The sequence below is a fragment of the Mytilus edulis genome, chromosome 12, assembly GCF_963676685.1.
Source record: "Mytilus edulis chromosome 12, xbMytEdul2.2, whole genome shotgun sequence".
Lineage (NCBI taxonomy): Eukaryota > Metazoa > Mollusca > Bivalvia > Mytilida > Mytilidae > Mytilus > Mytilus edulis.
The window spans coordinates 32,633,714-32,647,052 of NC_092355.1; the positions used below are offsets into that span (position 1 = coordinate 32,633,714).

The 13,339-nt window shown below is 31.4% G+C and overlaps 1 protein-coding gene across 1 annotated transcript; it reads left to right on the top strand.

The window, feature by feature from the left end:
- Positions 1-1,522: 1,522 nt before the first annotated feature.
- Positions 1,523-6,703, top strand: LOC139497579 (complement C1q and tumor necrosis factor-related protein 9-like). Its single transcript, XM_071285811.1, has 2 exons — positions 1,523-1,601; positions 6,327-6,703. The coding sequence occupies exons 1-2, from the start codon at positions 1,523-1,525 to the stop codon at positions 6,701-6,703; spliced, it is 456 nt and encodes a 151-aa protein (XP_071141912.1).
- Positions 6,704-13,339: the final 6,636 nt, after the last annotated feature.

Here is a 13,339-nt window from a genome sequence, read left to right on the forward strand (position 1 = left end):
ATATATTAAAAGTATACTAAAACACACCCGCAGCATGCATGTACCAGGTCCATGACTGAATGAAGTATCTAATTATGTATAAGTCTTATTTTTAGCCTGACATTTTAGTATTGGTATTCTCATCTGATAAGTTCATGCTGCATGGATAATAAAATGTACGGCATAATCTTTCTGTTAGAACCGTCGACCTATAATAAAGTCATAATGTTAAAATACTACAACCGTAAACAATGCAACAATAATTGAACTGAATAGTGTCAACCCTGTATAACCCTGAAAATTAGGTGTGATGTTGACCCGTTCATACAAAAAATCCCAAAATACACAGCCGTACAGATGCAGAACTTACAGATTAGGTAAAATAAAAGGTGACATATACTTTATGTATCGATAGCAGATTCGACCCGGAATTTGTTAATTAGTAATATTAATTATGTGGACAACAAAAGGACCTGGAATTGAGTAATTTGTTATCAACTCCATTGTCCTATATTAGTTACATATAAAGTTGAATTCTTTGATTCATATTTTTTCTCCCATGCCGGCTAACAAATTGGACCTCGTTATTTTAGTATAGATAAGAGGTTAATTGTTTTTAATTTTAGGCAGACAGTAACAGATGAACATTATTTAATTTGCATTTGTCTTTGATATTATAAAAGCTTTGTTACACACTATCGGGCAATCTGATCCCGAAGCTTTGCTGCACACTGTCACAAGATGATCTCATACAGAGGTGTCAAGCGAGAGTTTATATTGTAATTAATTTATGCTTGAAATTAGAACACAAGTCTAATGTCAGTGTCTGTATGTATAGTTATCACGGTAACTTCTAGAACACTGTAGAAGTGAAACTCATAGAACTCTGTAGATCGGACTATTCTAGAATACTGTAGAGTTTTAAATTACGTATCTTAGATTATTCTCATTCTGGATATAATGTGTAGGTCATATACAACGTTCTAACCATTCAATCAGTATTTATGATTGTTTAAATGATTTCTAAACTGCACAAGTATTAAATCATTTAGTAAACACATATGTTAACATCTTATAAGGCCATTCAAAACAAAATAGGTAAAAAAAAATACTATCTATATCTTCAAAATGTTAATCGCCTACACTGAACTGCCTAAAATAAATATAATAGAGAAGTCTGTACACAATTCTTCCGATGTATATAAAATATAGATCTTTCCGCCGTATTTACACAATAGCGGACGATGTTACACTTCACTTGTTAGGAGAAGATATGTTTATATTTCAGTGTATCTTTGTTAGCTATATATAATAATAATTTAAGTACATTTAGACAGAATAGAGAAACAAATGTCATTTCAAAGGTGAAGTATAAACCTATTGTTCCATTGAAACCACCTCCTTTGTTAATATCAAACATAAGAAATGATCAATCACTGATAAAACAGTTGAAAAGCCTAGTTGCATACTGCAAAAACTTTTAAGAATATTATGTAACACACACTGCATTGTTGAGTACTTTTGAGAAAATATTTTAATAAAAATGGATGAACAAATTGAACATGATGAAAATGTATATGATATACCGATGGAATCCCAGAATACACCAATCCACGAATATAGTACCTTAACTAAAAAGTGGAATGATAAACATGCTGAAATTTGTCTTATTATACATCAAATACCATAATTACAAACCTGATTTTGAACAATATCAAAAAAAAATTAAAATTACCTGTGACGTCACTTTTGTAGCGTTATCATCGAGTGACAAGGCCGGGTTTTTTGTGCTGTTTTATGGGCTGTCTTAGAGTTTTTGGGTCTTATATAGATGAAGCGCGCGCATGGTGTATAAGATTGTAGGCCTGGTACCTATGATAACAATTAGCATGTCGAAATATCCTGTAATGTTTATTTGTAATTTTTCTGTCCGTATGTTCTTGCATTTATTTGTACTTTAGTCCTGTCATGTAATGTTATAATGTCAGTGTTATATTTAACAATGCCATGACAGCGGGATGTTTGGCTAGCCACAAAACCAGGTTCAACCACCTTTTTTTTTATTAAGATGTCCTGTACCAAGTCCGGAAGATGGCAGTTATTATCTTATAGTTCGTTTATATGTGTGTGTCATTGTCGTTTTGGTTTTTGTTGCACTGCAGTGTTTGTATTGTCCCCTCTTATAGTTGATGTGTTTTTACCTCAGTTTTAGGTTGTAACCCGTATTTATTTTCTCTCAAATGATTTATGTCTTTCGAACAGCGGTATATTACTGTTGCTTTTTTTAATAGTTTGTTCTTATGCTGTGCTGCAAAACCACTGTCCTAGGTTAACGGAGAGTTTGGCGTCAACAAACTAGTTCAACCCCGCCTGATTCTGTATGTGCCTGTTTTAAGTCAGAAGCCTGTAATTGAGTGGTTGTTGTTTGTTGCTGTGTGACATATTTGTTTTTCGTTCATCATTTTGAACATATTTGAGGCCGTTAGTTTTCTCGATCCAATTCATTTACATTTGTCATTTTAGGGCCTTAAATAGCTGACTATGACTGGGCTTGCTCATTAAAAAAGACCGTACGTGACCTGGTTTTGTTCACTTTTTTTTTATTTGGTCTCTTTGTGTGTTAAATTAACTGTTAACAAAATTTTGAATTTTTGAAATACTAACATGACTAAGACTTTTCTACCTCAAGAATAGATCACCTTAGCTGTACTTGGCAAAACTTTTAGGAATTTTTGGTCCTCAATGCTCTTCAACTTCGAACTGTATTTTGTCTTCACACATTTTTTTATTCGAGCGTCACTGGTGAGTCTTTTGTAGACGAAACGCGCGTTTGGCGTAAAATGTCTATCATGGTATTTATAAAGTTTATTGGACAGTTGTCTCATTAGCAATTATTCCACGTTTTCTTATTAATTTTTTTTTGCATTCATTATCTATAAGTAAATTAAGGTGTAACACCACTAATTCAGGCCCGGCCAGAAAGCACATACCAGAAAGTAGTACATATTTAACACAAAATAGTTCCTACGCATGAGTGTAACTTTCAAAATATGTAGAATATTTAGGTATTTTTGGTATCAAATGAAAGCTGAAGGACTGGTGATCATTGTAGAACACTTTTGGACTTTTAGTTTTGAATATTAAAAAAACTGCACCAAATTTTAAAAAGAGGGTACATTTTGTCTGTTTGTCAGATCTGAAGTACCTGTTTTGGTACATCTGAAGTTCCGGGAACCAGTTCTTTCTTATATGCCATGCAAGGTAGGTTGATTTTTTCAGTACAAGACACCATAAAGTGTTGCTTTGAAATGCAATGATTGCCACTTTATTTGAACTTAAAATAAAAGAGGCGTGCCTGCTTGAAACGGAGGAATTTAACATAGAAAGCAATGGGACCATGAATTAGTGGTGTACTTCCTATTACAGAGAATCACAAGAAATCCAATTTTTAGAAGTAGTACCTATTCCAATGAAAATAAGTCAAATATGATGTTAGTAATCATGTTTAATCATCTTTTTTTGGTCAACCAACCTGCTTTTGGGAAATTTAAGCTCTTAAATAGGCATACTCAAGTATGTTAGCCTTTTATGATCATACAACATGCATGCAGTTAGGACTTGACTCCAAGTTCTTATTTTTACATTTTTTCTGATTGAAATCCATAAAACATGTATTTTATGACTTGTATATGGAACAGAATAGCTCTTGGTCAAAATAATTTTCTGATTTTTCAAGATTTTTTGTTTTTCTTGTGGTAGCCTTTTACAATCTAGGCAAATGGTATATAATCATATAAGAATTCTAAAATCTCACTGTTCATGCAATTTTGAACCAGTTTAGCAAGTTATCTAGCTTAGGTATATATAAATTGCTCTTATTAATCTATGTTTTTTCCACAGAATTTATGGTTCATACAAAAAAAAGCCTTTTATGAATTTCAAGAAAAAAAGGGGGATAATTTCTCATTTATGCCTTAAGTTTAGACTAATATATTTTTATTTAATGAAGAACCTCTGATAAAAATATGACTATTAGTAAGCGCATAGCTTTCCTAATAGAAATTAATAAATAAAACAGTGATATTGAGAATAAAAAAAAGGATATTGGCCACTGGTAATATACATATGCAGTTTTCTTTGAATAACCCATATGTTACTACCAGTCCAATTTGAGCTTTGAAGTAATAAAATAGTCTTTGGACTAAAGCTTTATATGTTTTTTATTGCTTGAAATAGATCATAGAATGAAAAAAAGTAATAAACAAGTCAATATAGCAAGTTTGGTTTTGTCATAGGTGTAACACCACTAATTCAGGCCCGGCCAGAAAGCACATACCAGAAAGTAGTACATATTTAACACAAAATAGTTCCTACGCATGAGTGTAACTTTCAAAATATGTAGAATATTTAGGTATTTTTGTTATCAAATGAAAGCTGAAGGACTGGTGATCATTATGGAACACTTTTGGACTTTTAGTTTTGAATATTAAAAAAACTGCACCAAATTTTAAAAAGAGGGTACATTTTGTCTGTTTGTCAGATCTGAAGTACATGTACCTGTTTTGGTACATCTGAAGTTCCGGGAACCAGTTCTTTCTTATATGCCATGCAAGGTATGTTGATTTTTTCAGTACAAGACACCATAAAGTGTTGCTTTGAAATGCAATGATTGCCACTTTATTTGAACTTAAAATAAAAGAGGTGTGCCTGCTTGAAACGGAGGAATTTAACATAGAAAGCAATGGGACCATGAATTAGTGGTGTACTTCCTTAAGGTTGTATAAAACACCTTAATTTAAACTAATTTTGACAATTACATTCCTATTCATTTTGCTGTTTTACTTGTTTCTTTTGTTCAAATACACTAGATTAATATCATAATTGCAATCACAAAATTGTGCATCTGGTACCTACAAATGTTGATATGCAATTGTCCAAGCGTCTAAACTCAGCAAATTGGAACACAATGGTTGAACATGTTGAAGAAAAACAAGCAATGTTATAATACCATAGTTTAGCTATTGTGAACTCCATGTAAGATTTATGTGTCGTTGGGTCACTTTTTTTTTGCATAAATCCAAAATCTATTCTAATTATTTAGATATTTGAATGATACATTGACTCCCAATAATGACGACTTCAGTATGTACATTTGGGAGGTTTATACTGCTGAACTGACTTTGAATAAACTTATACTAACAATGAACACTTCCCTTTCCTTGATCTAGATATCTACATGTATAATCTTTAACGGGAAGCTTAATACCAACATATGACTTTTTCACTTCCTCGTTTTTATTATCTATTTTTTTTATTGTGACGTTCCCTTGTCACCATACTATCGTGTTTATATATCTATACTTGCTTTATTCGCTCGTGTATGTAACAACGTGTTTGAGTGTGATAAGAGAAATCTCTATATTAATGATAAATTATCAAACTCGGGTTTCGATAACACAGACGCGTCAAATATTTACTTCATTCATTATTCGAAAATACAAATCAATATGCAGACATCTTAACGTTCATTTGGTTTAGTTTCTTCTTTCACCTATTCTGACATCGGCGTCGGCCTTGGACTTCTTTTGAACATAGTGTTACTGTGCGTATTGCGGTATGTTTGTTTATTTTACATTTGCTAGAAGTGTAGGGAGTAAAAAGGGGGGGGAGATATAAAAAACATGTTCCAATAAAGGCAACAGTAGTTTACCGCTGTTCGAAACTCATAAATTGATAGAAAATAACAAATCTGGGTTACAAACTAAAACTGAGAGTAACGCATTAAATATAAGAGGAGAACAACGACACAACATTAAAATGTAACACACACAGAAATGAACTAAGTATTAGACAAAATCGCGCCGCATTTTCGAACATAGCACATAACCTCATTTTTAGGGTTTTGTGTGTAAGCTTTGATGGTTTTAATCTTTATATTTTTTTCTTTGTATGTTTTCTAAGTATAATTTGAATTCAGGACCACACCAATAACCTGAGGATACTTTTATTTTATTTTCGGCTATCGACTTTGATAAACAATTGTCATATTTCTGAGGAATATTCATCGAAAAAAGATTCAAGTTTGCATAATAGACATTGCATAGCACTGTCTTCAATGCATCTCATTATTTTGATGGTTTATTTCACAGAAGAAGTAAAAAAAAGTACACATTCCTTTACATATAATACTATGTAATTCGATAATTACGCTGATTACTATTAAGTTAAGGTATTCATACGTTTCTGTTCTGATGTTTTTTACATATTAAGTAAGACATAAAAGCTTTCATCTAATTAGTTTAATTCTTAATTGGTTATTTAATGAAATTGATATTATTTTATTGAAGGTAGATTTGGAATAAAAGATGCACCAACAATTGAAAAGGGCTACATGAGCGAAATAGGTGACAAATATCTAGTTGGAACTAATGGACAATTTTGTATAAAAGGCCCGAGAGTCCAAAAATGTCTACATGGAGACAAAGGATCAAAAGGAGACAAAGGATCAAAAGGATACAAAGGATCAAAAGGATACAAAGGTCAACTAGGTGACAAAGGTGAAATTGGCATAAAAGGACCAATGGGAGATACAGGTCCACTCGGAGACAAAGGTGAAGTTGGCAAAAAAGGACCGATGGGAGATAAAGGTCCACTCGGAGACAAAGGTGAACAAGGCATAATAGGACCAAATGAAGAAATGGGTTCTCTGCGCGGAATGGGCTGAGATCAAAGTTACTATTGGCGTCCAATCCTAGGTTTCTTCATACTAAGTTATAACATATATGGTTTCTACATTGGATTGACTTTAATCTAGGATATAATTTGCTACTTTCGGTTAAGAAATGCCCATTATCACATGATAGCTTTAGTACAAGGTCTTTTTCGCTTTAATCTAAAAAATATATGGCTTTTATATACTTTTTCATTTGTATGGAAATGAATATTCTATTAGGTAACAAAAATGTCATTTCCAGTTTCATAAGATAGCTTTCTTTCAAGTGATTCCGAATATATATGATTTATACATACTGTTTTTTTTTTAATAAGTGAAATAATTAAGTAATTATGGTGTAAAAAGGTTACCTAATTTGTCACTAGTTGGTTTTTGTATGCTGATTCTAGATATATAGAAAACCTCCGGTTTGCATAAGGTCACTTCTGGTTGATAATTGTCAAGGATATATGTCTACCTACTGTTTGCAAAGGACACTATGGCTTGGCATGTACAAGAATTCACATTAAATTTAAACATGTATGGTGGAATAGCTTCTATAAGACAGCAACATATCGATCGCTTCGCACTGAATATACCATTTCTATATCTCACCTACCTATACATTTATCATCAGTTAATTTATATATAGATTTTTCAAATCCAGGTATCAAAATAGATCGGAGATAACCATGACAAACGCAATTACTAAGTTCTAGTTTAGAAGCAAATTTGGAAATGAACTTTAAGAACATATATTCTGATGGTTAAAGTACTACATAAGGAAAACAATGAGAAAACCAAATCACTGCTTTAGAAATATAATTCAGCTAGTTTTATATATATTTTTTTCTATTTTTTTTCTAACAAAGAAAAGAATAACCTTCCATTATTTGCAGTTATTCAAATAACTAACAAAGTATTGAATAAAATATAGGAAACCATCTAGCTCAACTTGATTTCAACAAGTCGTTCACTTTTAATACATTTTGTACTTATTGCTTTATATTGGTGTAAATGTAATAGAAATCTATGCGGATGCAATACAAGCCAAAAGTTTAGCTATATATATAAACCAGGTTCAATCAAGCATTTTCTACATGACGAAGTACCCATACCAAGTCTAGAATAATGATAGTTGTTTTCCATTTGTTTGATGTGTTTCCGTTATGATATTTCCTTGAAGTAAGATATTTAAGCTATTTTGCTTTTTAATGCACGTATTGTTCCTTTTTTAATTGATATACCCGACAATAGCTATTGTGATAATTTATTTTTAAATATCAAAAACAATACAAACTATTTGCTGCATCTTATACTACCATAAAATGTATGTTAGTTAGTCAAACTCTAAAATGATATCACTGACACCATATCTGAAACCAATCAAATTGTTGTGTTATTTTTTTCAGAGAAGGCGGATACATGTGGTTCCGAATGGTCACAATTGATGGGAAGCTTGTATTACTTTCAATTTAGGCCAAAATAGTCATGGCATTCGGCACAAGTAAGATGAATATGACATTGGCGTTGCTTTACTTTCCTGAATACTGACTATTGACGTTGCCATTGTAATCTATAGTCAATTTGACGATACATGTATGATATATTGTTATTCAATGTAAAAGAAACTGTTGAAAGATTTGGTAAATATCACATGAGTGTAAATACTACATACTAGTATGAAACAGTTTTAAAAATTGCTTAACAAGACCTTTTTAAATGGATTAAATTATGCATTTGTTTACGTAAGTTAATCACTTAACTTTATTGACAGTTTAATACCATGATCATTAGTAGTTTATCATTTGAATTGTAGAACATTTGTCTTGTCGAAGTCTTTATAGCTTACTTTAGGGTTTCGATTATGCTCATTGTTGAATACAAAATGCAATAGGTCAAAATCCAAGAAAAAAATATAATAGAATTTTTAAAAAATTCATCAAATATGATCAGATTCTTTTGAATGTACTTAACAGTATTTTACTATTGAATAAGACTAGCGGAACATAGAAACAATTATCAAATATGTTACTTTTAAAATTTCCAACATAATTGTATAATATATATACCACTCATCCTATGCTGACAATAAATCTAATGGTTTTCGGTTTGTAGACTGATTGTCACAGAAAGGGAGGATTTCTTGTAAAAATTGACAATTCTATTGAAAATGTATTCTAAAAAAATTTAACAACCGTCGGTAAGCACAATATGAAATAATAATATATAATACTATACCCCAATTGATAACCTTTTTTTCTGTAAATCAACCATTTTTTTCTTTTATAATAATTAATGTTATCTTACAGTGAATATATGTAATAATTCTATTTAAAAAAAGAGGCAAATGATATTCAATGTCGAAAATAAACTAGCAACGCCACGGCTAAAAGTAAAAGACAAACAGGCAACAGTATACACAACACAACAAAGAAACAATTGACTGAACAATATACGCTGCTGAAATATTGCTACATGGAAATGGAAAATCATAATTTGGAAGTTAAAATCATCTTTTTTGTCATAGTTTTGTTTTTGACCGACCATCATTGTCAATTTCGAAATGAAGATATGAGGCACGCTTAATTATTTCTGTTGTATCATTCTTCTCCTGGATTATTGGTCGAATTATTTTGTGAGAGAGCAGCAGTTATATAGCGGAAGGTGGACTTAAATGATACCGCTATTTTTTTCCGTAAAAATGGCATTTATTGCTCAATGTTGAAGACCGTACGGTTAAAAATAGTTGTTTATTTCTGTGTCATTTTGGTCTCTTGTGAATAGTTGTCTTATTGGCAATCATACCACATCTTCTTTTTTATATTGTCAATTCTATATTCTCTGATAATTTGTTAAGACCCAGATCTATATGTAAGATTAAATATATCCTTTTCTATGACACGCCATCATTGTATACATATATATTGGACAGCTAAAGAAGCAACCATTTGATTTTCTGATAGGGGAGGGGGCTTTGGATTTTTTTTACATTGAGCCAAAATAACTTGTAATTTTTTTCTATGCAAAATAACCTGTACTTTTTTCCAAGCAAAGTAACTTGTTATTTTTTTTCATGCAAAATAACCTGTAATTTTTTACAGGCAAAGTAACTTGTAATTTTTACCAGGGCCTATTAAAAACAATTATATTTTTTCCCATAGTGATCCGATCCTGCTAGGAGGGTTTGGGTCCTCCCCCCGCCCCTAGGAAAATTTTGAAAATTAGACTAATACTCATTTTTTTCAATAACACATTAATAAAGTTCTTTTTCCAAAAATAAATCTGTTGTTATATAAACTAAGGTGTCATTTCAAGTAACTCAATCCCCCCCCCCCGAATATCAAATGATTGCTACCGGAAAAGCAGTTTACGATTTCGGTCTAAATATACAGCACATACTTAAGACTTGCTTGCTTGGTTTGTATTCATGTTTGCCTAGGCATTGTTATTGAGATAGAGCACACATTTATACTAATAAAGCAAACAAGCAATCCAAACCGTAACTATTACCAATGTCATTTCAACTGATCGGGCGGAGCTTACGTTTGAATTTGCATAAGGACAGTCTATTTGAAGATGTGTGTGATTAGGATGATTGCCGTTATAATTATTATTGATTTCTTATCACCTATCAGTGCCATCAAAGGAATTAACAAAATAATAACTGGACACTTCATTGATGAGTTTATCATAAAACGCCTATCTATAGATGGAATGGTTTATTATCAGCGAAACGGTTAAACTCCGCCCAGTCAAGTGAAATAAATTGATTAATACAAGCATTATGAAAAAAGCTCTAATGGATGCATCTATGAAAATCAAGGAGAAGTCACATAAAGATCTTCATTTCACGATTGATGAGTGGTAACGTTTTCGTCTCGCACAAACAATTGCTTTATATTTGACGTCTGGATGGCTGCATAATTAATTTTTGTAATGCCATTTTATATAAATCTTATACAGTAAAGAAAGTTCGAGCAACAATCAAGTCACCTTGATATATGTTTGAATTTCTCATAACTATGTTCTCGCTGTTTTACTTTCGAACGATATGACGAAATAAAACATAAAATTAAGTACAGAAAAAAATATGTCTAAATATCGATGAACAGTACACAATGTCCGAAATCAACCATAAGTTGGTTATACCCGTGTATATTCAAGTGATCATCTACGACCAGCTTACTTTTTAAATATCATAAGTATTAAAGTCATTTTTTAAAGACTATTTTCAGTTGTTGCATGTCGAATTATCATATCAAATAAGAATGAAAATTCATCGCACCTGCAAAAGCTCCACATCACAAATGATTGCACTTTCAGTGATAATTCATCGCAACTATAGTTAAAATGAATAGCATCCAGTTAACGATATCATGTATTCAGCTGCTTTAACTACACTTTTTTGGACTTTAATCTTGTGATTATACATTAGAAAGTTATAATCTGATTTAATTGTGTTAAAACATACATTTAAATCAATTATTTCGTACTTTCAAAAAGTAAACAAACGTAGTTATTCCCCGGCATCCTTTATTCTACAATAGACATACTCGCAAATAACAGTGAAAATGAATAAACTGGATTCGCGCTTTATATACAATTACAGTAATATTGTATAAATGCATCGTGTATAGTATCACTTAATTCTTTCAAATATTTTACTTGTAATGATTTAGTATGGTGTGTCCTAGAATTGAAAATATGTCTTAAGTGTACAGCTCACAATATTGGCAGCAGAATTCCATCCTGAAATTTAAAAGGAAGCTATCTTGGAATCATGATTTTTTATAATTTGTTATTGGTTTGAATCTAAGTCCCTCTAAATAAACTTGATTTTATTGTTTAAAACCGATCTGGTAAATCTTTTATGTCTGCCATGGTTAAGGCGAAGAAGAGGTTGGAGAGCCCACAAACATGTTTAACTCCGCAATATTTTGTATATACTGTCACAAGTGAAGTTTCTGTAATGCCGTGTATATCTTTTGTAACTGTATATCATATTTTGCTATTTATTTTAAACAGAAATTAGGCTGGAGGTTTTCTTATTGGAATTCCTATACATTGAATTTTGTCGTAGCCTTTTATAACTTGCTAAGAAGTATGGTTTTACTCATTGTTGAATGTTGAAGGCCTCTTGATGACATATAGTTGCTAACATCTACGTCATTTGACCTTAGGTGGATAGTTGTCTCATTGACAATCATATTGCATTTACTTATAACATACTACTACATTGTATGTGCGTTCTTATGCCAATTTGTGTTTCAAATGAAACAAATGTTGTTAATTTTGATAGTAACTCTTCATTATACACGACAAGAATTACATAACTGAACCATGTCCAACATGAACTAAACCATGACACGAATGAACCAAACCATAACACAGATATTTCAGTAATTTTAAGTACTAGGTATTTTTCAGAATAATTGACCGCAGTATTATATCATGAAGAAATATGTGATGTAGCAGACAGAAAGATAATAGCTTTTTTTTATGCACGTTAAACCAATTAGCAACTTTTAAATTTTGACATACGCAAGCTTTGTTCTTTGTTTAATCATTAGCTATATGATACAACTTGTGATGTACTAACATATTTATTTCATACGTCAAGGGTACTTACCAGCTGAAATTATTGATCAGAAGTTCCTTTTACAAAATATCCGAATGTTTACATTTTTGCATTGATTGTCTTCAAAAACTCTTAACACCGTCATGTCAAACTTATCCAAACTATGACAAAATCACTGTACTAAACGATCCTCGATATGACGACCTTACTACCCGTGAAATTTTATTTTGGAATAAAGCGTTATCAAGCGAAATTAAATGTTATTTTTATTAAACAAAACACTGAAGGGTTTATAATATCGTTTTATCAAAAGCACGAATTTACTTTTTATGATACAGTATATATCACTTTTGTCATGTTATACCAGAAAGAAAGTCTGTGTGTTTACATTTTATTTATCATATAATACACTGGATAAAAGTGTTCACGCTCGAAAAAAAACACGATCAAATTACTCGAAAAACCAAGATCCCAGCCGGACGCTTAACCTTTCATGTTGATCATATTTAGAGTATCTGTTTTTATTACCTAATAAAGAGTATTTTACTGCTTTATCAATATTTTTATATTATATGCTATTTTTCTGTCATTTTTTGTTTCATGGTTTATTGCACTGGAAATATCGTTCTATTGCACCTGTGTGCAGTCTATTGCACTGACCCGGTTATGACCTCTTATTCTGAAATCCTATTAGTTGAAAGGTATTCATGTTGTCCAGTCAAATTGGGTCTTTTAAATGATCTTGCCTTAACTGATTTCTTGTCATTTAAATAACTCTGATTTCATGTCCGTTTTATTGAATTTCAAAGTATTGGTTGTACATGTATGCTCCTTAAACATTATAGTTAATACAGTTGCTACACTACCAATAATTTACCCACGCTTTTTTGGTACATGTCTACCCTCGTGCATATCAGTACTGTTAGGAAAGACTGAAAACTTATAATATTATACTTTCTTTGAATTCAGTACTGTTTCAGTACTGTTTTTTTTTCAGTACTGTTTCAGTACTTATTTTTTCAGTACTTTTTCTGAAAAATTACTGACAAAATAAGTACTGAAATAGG

Coding starts and splice junctions, on each gene's coding strand:
- LOC139497579 (XM_071285811.1), top strand. CDS start 1,523: ATGGATGAACAAATTGAACATGATGAAAATGTATATGATATACCGATG. Junction 1,602..6,326: donor TACACCAATCCACGAATATA/GTACCTTAACTA, acceptor ATTTTATTGAAG/GTAGATTTGGAATAAAAGAT.